Consider the following 8,433-nt stretch of genomic DNA (forward strand, 5'->3'; position numbering starts at 1 on the left):
TATTTTGTAAATTACATTAGGCGTGTCTAACTTGTCAATCCCAGGTTTAAATTTTGTGAAACATTCATTTGCTAAGGTGTTTTTAGTTTTTTCTGCTGTTGATGTTGATATTATGTGGTTTGAATATATTTTTTATTTTTGTGTTAATTTTAGTAGTAAAAGGAATCAATATAAACAGTATTTTATTCGCTTTGTGTCCAAATTGGACAAAATTAATACTCCAAATGTATGCCAAGGCTACACATGTAAGTAAAAATATTTAAGTATCTGAACAAAGAATTCTAGTCTCTTCCCAAATTTGATTGTCCTGACTTATTAGGCCTAATTAATTTTAGAATGTTTCAAAGTGTTGCAATTGTGATGTATTTTAGTGTGTGATATGATGAGGCTGTTGACGAACTGTGATTGTTTTTTAAATTAATTACATTTTTTTTAACTATCTGTTATTTTAGAAAAACTGATGATGGTGGAAATATACACCGGAACGTATTTTAATTGATAAATAGAGCCAATAAATGACTGAAACCCAGGAATTAATTTTGATTTGGAATATATAGGATTGTCGTCAACATTGCTAGGATCGTCAAAATGTAAATAAATTTATACCAATAAATACGGACGGTTTAATTCAGTCCATGGAAGGTTTTGACTGAGCGATTAGGCCACAAACTGGTCAATTACCAACCCTTTACATTTGACCAGTATCTACTAGAACCGCTTCATACAGTATTTACTGAATTAATTGGCTGACGTTGGCTTCAACGCATCCAAAATCTCTCAAAACACTCGATTTAATAACAGAACGCAAATCTACACTTATCCCATACCTGCTTCGAGGAACCATCATCATAATCATCATCACGAAAAAAACGTTTCAGCTTAAATCTACAATCAAAGCGGGAATTGAGCCGCTATCTCTTGGTGGAATGCTCCTTCTTGTTGTAGTCGTCCAACATGGAGGCGACTTCCATCCGTTCGGCCGCGATGTGCTGAATGTTGGCCAACAGATCCGGGTACGGGTTGATGGCCTTCACAAAGTCCTTCTGATCCAGCCGGTAGATTTCTGAGACCTCAACCGCAATCACAGAGGCGGTTCGCAGCGTGCCCTTGATTATCAGCGCAATTTCCCCAAAGTGCGAGCCGTCCTCCAAGTGGCAGATCTTTTCGAGGCTCCGGATTAGCAGCCTGTTTGGGCTGTGCTGAGCGCACGCTTACCTCTTTACCGGACTTGGTGTAAATCGCTACTGTGCCAGTGGATATGAAGTACATGCTGGTGCCCGGAGTGTTTGCCTTGATTATTATGTCGTTCACCAAATAAACTTCGATTCGCAGACAGGATATGATGCGCACCAGCAGGTTAATTGGAAGGTTTCTGAAGAAAATCACATTTTCCACCAGCTTCCTGCAGGCGTGCATGTTTATTTCCTACGGGTTCACTCAGTCAAATCCAACTTGAAGCCAACCGAGACGTGCAAGTAGCGCGCCGCTACCTGTCGTAATTGCTCAGAAATCGTGTCCAGGATCTCATTCTCCCGAAAGTAGCTCTTCTGAAAGCGAAACTCGTAGTAGATCAGAATCCTGCTCCGCATCTGCATGGGGAGCTGCTTGTGACGCATGTAGTCCTTCAGCTGGCGCTCCATTTCCACGTATTTGTGCGAGGCGGACGTTTTACCCTTCATGATCTCCATGATGATGGCTTAAAGTGCGAATTTATCAGCTACGTGTAGGGCGAGCGCGGAATCGTTACCTAGAATGTAGATAAAAAACAGACTGGATGCGTACCATCCGAACCAGACTAGCAAGATCTCGGCCTCGGTGGCGGGCAACACTTTTCCATAGCTGGAATTGTAGATGATAAGGGAGCCGCGATAAAAGGCCCCCAGCACCGTGTTCAGCACCGGATTAGAACTGCTCGCTTCCTCTCTACAGATGGATGAAACAGTGACAAAAATTTAAAAAATTGCGCGAACTTACTGGATCACATGCGTTATTGTTCTGGCCCTGAGGAAAATCCGGTTCATTTTGGAACCCAATCGGTGCCTGAGGAACTTGAGCATGCAACACACAACATGCCAGTAGAGCAACGTGAACACCACGACCAAAGTGATCATGTACGTGTAGTAGTTCACATCTAGAATCTACTGAACGGGGCTGTTGAATTAACTGTTGGTCCAAAGCGGCTCCTCACCTCGGCACAGTACTTGAAATGCTTGTGGAACCTGATGATGAGTAGGTACTTGGTGCAGCACAGTGTGTGCACTAGCAGCTTCATAGCCCACGACAACCCGATGCAGTAGAGCAGATTTCGAGGGCAACAAGCCAACAGGTCGCTGATGAAGAAAGTTTTCAGGTATTGCCTGGAATCCAAACTTAGCTAGTGAATAGCAGATAAATGGAAATTGATACTAACAGAGCGATTTGCTTGCTGTCCAGCACCACTTCCTGCTTGGGTTCGTCGTAGTATCCAGTGAAGAAGCACATGAGCACGTTGAGCACGAAAATCACGTCGATTATTATCCCGAGAATCACCCAAGTAAGCGAGTAGATGAACGAATTTTCCATGTCGTGCAGCAGGAAGTCCAGTGCTGTGCAGAATATTTCCGCCACAATGGCGAAGATCATGATAAACGACCAGACGAGGCTGGAAAACAAGAATAAACCAACTTCCAGAAGCGCGCTTCGCTCCTTACTAGGCTCGGCTAAATGGATGGATTCTGAAGCCGTAGTTCAACACTTGTCGCTGGCGCTCCTTCACTATGGCCCCGAAGCTGCGCAGATGGTGCGTGTACATCTTGCTCGATTCGGAAACGACGCATAATCGTATCAGCCAGCGCCGAAACTTGTTCATTAGGCCCTTATTGGGGATTCCATTGTACTCAAATTCATCAGGGAGATCATCCAAGGTGCAATCGTGTCCGTATTTCGAAAACTGAAGCGCAGAAAACGTTTGATATAGAAAACACTCAAATCTGAACACTTACGGGGCTCTTCGTTATGTGCACTTTAGTGTCCATTGCCATTTTTGGTCGGCGTTAAACGAAATACAACGGCCTGCATGGAAAATGCGGAAAAACTCCGAAAATTTTGACAAATGGTGACATTCTGTCACTTTCTTAATAACTGAAAAATACCCAGATTCAAACCAGGAAAACTATCTAAGAAAAAACTCACGTCCTGATCAATCGAATTAGAAATCCCGTACGTTCACCCATCATCGTTCAGCTATGCAACCAATCAACAAATACCACCCGGTCGCATGACACATTTTAACAGTAGTTCCCCGAGAAAATAGGCAAGCTGGCACCGCGCCGCTCGCCTATGTTGACGTTTACAAACCCAAACCTAACCCAACTTGCGCGAAAAGTCAACCCCTGCAATTTCCATCCGCAGACCTGGCTATAAATACCAAAAATTTCCCGGAAAAACTGAATTCAGCATGGAAAAACAGCCCGACTTGGAGGCAAAGTATCAGCGACTGGCCACGGAATACTCCAAGGTGATGCGAACTGGCAACATTAATTACCGCACAAAGTATCAATTTAGCAACTTCTAGGTGCGATCGCAGGCCACTGTGTTGAAGAAAGCCGTGCTGGAAGAGCAGGCAAAGAGCCTGGAACTGCGGGAAACCATCCGGAAGCATGAGCAAACTGTCAGGAAGCATGACCAGGAAATGGAAAGCCTGACGTTTCGAAACGAGCAGGTAAACAAAGCTATTTGATTTCAAGACTAGGCCCGCTTAGTGGACATTTTATAGCTGACCAAGCGAATCTCAGTGTTGCAACAGGAGCTCCAAACGAACAGCAACAGTAAAAAGGGCAAACCCAAACCGACGGACAACAATGTTGCTGCGGATGTGGGAATTCTGGATGAAGAGTTCCACAGGAAGATTGTAGAAAATGCACAACTACTCAGTAGCGTAGGTCCCCCCTAACCAAACAAAGCGTGTGAATTAACTTGAGCAAACGTTTCCAGATATCAGATAAGGATCTAGAAATAGCCAGTTACCGGGACCGAATAGAATGGCTGGAAGACAAGCTAGCGAACATAGAAAAAGAATTAGGCAATAGAGATGCACTGAACAGGGCCAAGCTGGATCGGCTGCAGACGGAGAACGAAGCCCTCAGTAGTAGAATAAAGTCGGCCTACAGCGAAAGAAGCGCCCCAAGCAACGACAGTGCCGAAAAGGTAGGCAGGCTACTCCAAATTCAGCTTACTGTATAAACCTGTTTCTTTGGCACTTTAAAGATCTCATACTGGAAGGCTGAGGCTGAGAAACTCAAAGCAGAATGTGATATTTTAAGGAGCAAACCGACATCCAATGAAAAGCTGACAGAGTACTATGAATCTCAATTAAGGGAAATGCTGGAAATCAAAACCCTGTCGCTAGCTGAGAGCAAATCTTTATCTGCAGAAAATCAAGCTCTCAAAGCAAGGTAATCAGCTGGTGCCATAACAGCAAAGTCCTTATATGAATGGCTAAATTTCAGATTAGAGCACGCAATTAGCGAACAAAGTGAGCTCCAGAAAAACCTCGATACCAGCCATGAGGAATTGTTAACAACAAATCAAAACTACCGCAGCCAACTGGACGCGATGACCGAACATTTGGCGGCCCAAAACGAGAAAATCACTCAGCAGAGCGACGAAATTGAAATTCTAAAGCACAAACTGGCAACCAAAAAGTAACCACTTTGCAACTAATGGAGAAATCGGTGCAATAATTTGATCGTTTTCCTTGCTCTACCGTTTAAAACTAGTGCATTATCAACATTCCTTTCTAACACCTCAATTGCTTTAATTTTTATAGTTTATTGTACATAGTGTATTTTGAAATTGTGATAAATAGCACTGTAAAAATCAAGTATTGGAAAGAATCTGCAAGGCGATTCCACGCTAAACAAAAACTTTATTTGAATAAATATTATTCACAGCTCTAGTCCAGTCTGACTGCAAATGAAGCCCCACACGAGCATCCCTGCTCGGCTAAAGGATTATTCACCACTTTAAACGCGGCCCTTATCAATTCCTCTTGATAGTCGATAGTGGAGCCTTTAACGTACTCCAAGGACGTGTCGTCGATAACCACACGAGCCCCATGCTTCTCAAAAACCCTTAAATACGATCGGCATTTCACCATCGGATTAACTCGAAACGTTTGCGAAAAAACTTACTTGTCATCGTCGCTCAGCTTGTTGTCCAAATTAAAGGTGTACTGGAACCCTGAGCATCCGCCACCTTCCACTGCCACCCTTAAAAAGTTGGCCGGGCTATCTTTGGTAATAATTTTCAGTCTTTGCACGCATTTATCGCTCAAATGCAATTCGGGTTTAACATTCTCCAGGGGCTTGACATTCGCCGTTATAGAGCGCACTAGCGGGGGCTTAATCAGCTTTTTAACAATTTGAGGCACCAATTGCCTGGCTGTAAACATTTTCGCACATTGACTACCACTAATAATTTTTGTTTTCTGTCCGTTGCGTCATTGTTTTGGGTTAGAGCGACAGTTTCTTCTTGTAAATAAACAAGCAGAGCGTGAGCGCTACTTGACAGTTGCTGTCAGTCAATGTCAATGAAACAATATTTTATTTGTTCCAGTTTCCAGAAAAATCGTTTAAATTCTAAGTTATCATAAGAAGTGAGAACTGTGTATTCAGTGGGGAAACTCAGAAACTTCCACGACGGAGCCCGACCACAGTAGATCGCTAAACATGGATGTGGACCAGCCGCTGGCAAGCTCATCAGGTTGGTACTCGTTCTGAGCAATTTTTAATCTATTTACTGAGTAACAAGTAAACATCATTAGCTTGTTGTTGGCTAATTCGGGCTTGATTGTAGTGCTGACGACGTCCCTAGTGCTGCAGACCATGCCCAAAATTGACGAGAATGTGAGCAGTGAGCACAAGCCGCCCAAAGAACGGATCTTGGGCCTTCTGGATCTACTGGAAACCCATGTTGAAAAGCTGCGGAAAGAAGCTGCCCAGCTAGAAGAGGATCGTGACCAGCTATTGGTCACCCTGGACTCGGTGCGACACACCGATTTAATGAATCAACTGGACGACAGTAAGTGGCCGGTATTTTATAGCCCTTCTTAAGCCTGTGTCCCATGCATCCGTTTATACGATGGTACGATGATACGAGTGTTTCTATTGGTTGGAGAAACTCTTTCGTATCATCGTATGAACGGATGCATGGGACACAGGCTTTAGGTCATGGTTTGAATTATCCTCAGATGATGCTGATGATGTGACTCGCTATGCTGAGCGGATTATGAGCCGCTGTCAAACTGTAGAAGTGCGCGTTCTCACCCAGAGAGACCAAATGCAAGAAGAGGCTCTATCTCAGATCAATTATCTCATAGATGGTCTTGTTATGGATCTTAGAAACGACCACGAGGCAGCGAAGCAAAGGTAATTGTTTCCAAATGGAGATGGCAGTTGCTAGAGACGTTTTTCCGTAATTTCCAGATGCGTTTCCTATGTGAATGCCTGCTCTTCCATAATGGTTGATGGCATAATGGACAAAAAGTTTGAGTCAGCGCTACTTGGGTGCACTCTGGACGATCAGAAGCGTGTGAAAAAGCGCTTGAACGGCCTTCTGCATTATTTTGAGCGACTGAGAGTCCAAATGTTTGACTAGACTTGCCTCACGCGGGGTCCCGAACAGATATCCGGCGCTTGAATGTGGAGAAAACTCTAAATTGGCTTTGTACGTATTATTTTCACTAAAAAAATCGAGTTATCGATTGCAAAAGTTATTTTTTACAACCAAACGCCGGTTCGGCTTTGCTAGAGTTCAATGTTCTATTCTTGTATAAGTAATCTATTCCTAGCATTTCTGTGTTATTAATTGGTCATTATGGCTGGCCATCTTTAGCCATAGAAGGTCTATTTTAGTTATACTTAATGGAAAAAACGTTGCAGTTCACGTGTTTTTCTTTACAGGCCCAAGTTTAATGCATTTACTTAGTAAAACTATTGCGGCGGCTTTATTATATTCTTTATATGCATTATTCACTAATCCGGGTCTAGGTTGGGATTGGGGAACAGGTTGTTAAAGTGATCTGCAACACGTTTTAACTTCAATAAAACATCTTATACTATTGAAACCGGCTTCGCTTATTTAAAATGCTAGCGAAAAATACAAGGTGATTGATTAGTGGTTATTCCTTTCGAATTGTCGCTGATGGCGAGCAGGAAATTTCCTTACGGCCTCTAGCGGCGTTGTCACATGTCCATCTAAAGCACTATGACTGTGACATTGACAGCCTTCTAATTGTCTTGTAAACAGTTAAATCTTTCGAATAAAAAACCGGTGAAATCCTTCAGTATTCATCTACGAAATCCTCTGCGTAAATTTCCGCAATGGACACAAGTAAGTACACGACACGGAAATATAAATTAGGACAATCTGGGAGACGTGTGGCCCATTTAGGTGACACAGAAATGCTGATCCGTCGCAAAATCGAGCAGATGAAGCAATTTAACGAGAATTTCAAGAAAAGTGCTGAACAGCCACCCCCAGGAAAAGCCATTAGCGCCGCCCCCAAACCTCTGATGAATGCAGAGGCTTTAGATCAGCTGATTAGTGTGAGCAACCACGTCGTCGAAAGACAGAGCCGTGTGGTTGAGCAAGAGCGGGACTGCCAGCAGAGTATGTGGAAGATCGACAAGGAAATCGCCCGAATGAAGGCTGAATACAGCACATTGACAAACACGTTAGGTAGTTATTTCTTGCCCTAAAGCTGACAGTTCAGAGGTTCGAATTGCAGAGGAGATGCAAAAACTGGACATCAAAATGGAGCTCGCAGCCCTGAAAAAGGCCAAAGCCAATTACTCCAGCGCTTTGGACGTGGAGATCCACACCAGAGACTTGGAAGATGGTGAACATTTTGTGGCCGTAGTGAAATTCTCGACTGGAGAAGACGGAAACACTATAAATTTAACGATTAATAGGAGCACCAGGACAGTCACAGGTGAACAGAGAAACGTAAACTCAAACGCAGGTTATTCCAGTGCAAATTTGCAGCTTTTGATGCCAGCCAGATAATGTCGCAAGAAGAAGCCGCCGAACTACAACGAGCCGTAACTGTGCAGGAAGGGCGGATAGACCTGAGGAAATTGATCGCCATTGTGCGCCCCATGTGCAGAGAAACAACCACATAGAGCAACAACATAAGCTATTACAATTAAAAGTTTATTTTACAAACTTCTTGTTGGGTATTTTGCCTATTATTAATTTAAACAATGAGATTAAGTCAAAGTCACATAACTGACAATTTGCACAGACGAATTTTCATATACTGTATTATCCCACTATTGTTACACAATTTATAAACATACTCATTTAGGTTCTTTTGATAACGATAGCAGAAAATAGCTATCGAAACGTCAAGGTAATTTTTCAAATTAATTTCTTTACTAATTGGAATTTTCT

At 43.1% G+C, this 8,433-nt stretch overlaps 5 protein-coding genes across 6 annotated transcripts; 3 read left to right on the plus strand and 2 right to left on the minus strand.

Annotated features, from left to right (window-relative positions):
• Window positions 1–603: 603 nt before the first annotated feature.
• LOC109542645 (potassium/sodium hyperpolarization-activated cyclic nucleotide-gated channel 1) lies at window positions 604–3,267 on the minus strand. Of its 2 annotated transcripts, XM_019911950.2 has the most exons (10): window positions 3,172–3,267; window positions 2,982–3,120; window positions 2,691–2,929; window positions 2,411–2,641; window positions 2,189–2,357; window positions 1,975–2,138; window positions 1,748–1,923; window positions 1,491–1,696; window positions 1,216–1,425; window positions 604–1,160 (listed from the first exon to the last, which is right to left on the minus strand). In XM_019911950.2, the coding sequence occupies exons 2-10, from the start codon at window positions 3,018–3,020 to the stop codon at window positions 912–914; spliced, it is 1,683 nt and encodes a 560-aa protein (XP_019767509.1). In that variant the 5' UTR covers window positions 3,021–3,120; window positions 3,172–3,267; the 3' UTR covers window positions 604–911. The 2 variants fall into 2 exon arrangements, with proteins under 2 accessions (XP_019767509.1, XP_048518240.1); XM_048662283.1 differs by having other exon boundaries at window positions 2,982–3,212.
• Window positions 3,268–3,306: 39 nt separating this feature from the next.
• On the plus strand, window positions 3,307–4,936 carry LOC109542668 (protein phosphatase 1 regulatory subunit 21). Its single transcript, XM_019911983.2, has 6 exons — window positions 3,307–3,496; window positions 3,554–3,700; window positions 3,755–3,916; window positions 3,973–4,185; window positions 4,246–4,433; window positions 4,488–4,936. The coding sequence occupies exons 1-6, from the start codon at window positions 3,437–3,439 to the stop codon at window positions 4,684–4,686; spliced, it is 969 nt and encodes a 322-aa protein (XP_019767542.2). The 5' UTR covers window positions 3,307–3,436; the 3' UTR covers window positions 4,687–4,936.
• LOC109542619 (iron-sulfur cluster assembly 2 homolog, mitochondrial) lies at window positions 4,887–5,512 on the minus strand. The gene is made up of 2 exons (XM_019911910.2): window positions 5,172–5,512; window positions 4,887–5,111 (listed from the first exon to the last, which is right to left on the minus strand). The coding sequence occupies exons 1-2, from the start codon at window positions 5,429–5,431 to the stop codon at window positions 4,934–4,936; spliced, it is 438 nt and encodes a 145-aa protein (XP_019767469.2). The 5' UTR covers window positions 5,432–5,512; the 3' UTR covers window positions 4,887–4,933.
• Window positions 5,513–5,520: 8 nt separating this feature from the next.
• On the plus strand, window positions 5,521–7,105 carry LOC109542679 (BAG family molecular chaperone regulator 2). The gene is made up of 4 exons (XM_019911997.2): window positions 5,521–5,742; window positions 5,836–6,060; window positions 6,230–6,407; window positions 6,465–7,105. The coding sequence occupies exons 1-4, from the start codon at window positions 5,709–5,711 to the stop codon at window positions 6,634–6,636; spliced, it is 609 nt and encodes a 202-aa protein (XP_019767556.1). The 5' UTR covers window positions 5,521–5,708; the 3' UTR covers window positions 6,637–7,105.
• An 88-nt stretch (window positions 7,106–7,193) lies between these two features.
• LOC109542677 lies at window positions 7,194–8,213 on the plus strand. The gene is made up of 4 exons (XM_019911994.2): window positions 7,194–7,371; window positions 7,432–7,719; window positions 7,769–7,972; window positions 8,026–8,213. Exons 1-4 carry the CDS (start codon window positions 7,362–7,364, stop codon window positions 8,160–8,162), a joined length of 639 nt encoding a protein of 212 aa, XP_019767553.2. The 5' UTR covers window positions 7,194–7,361; the 3' UTR covers window positions 8,163–8,213.
• The last annotated feature ends 220 nt before the right edge of the window (window positions 8,214–8,433 follow it).

This window comes from Dendroctonus ponderosae, unplaced genomic scaffold (genome assembly GCF_020466585.1).
Source record: "Dendroctonus ponderosae isolate FM_Combo_2020 unplaced genomic scaffold, Dpon_F_20191213v2 Dpon_F_20191213_10, whole genome shotgun sequence".
Classification (NCBI taxonomy): Eukaryota; Metazoa; Arthropoda; class Insecta; order Coleoptera; family Curculionidae; genus Dendroctonus; species Dendroctonus ponderosae.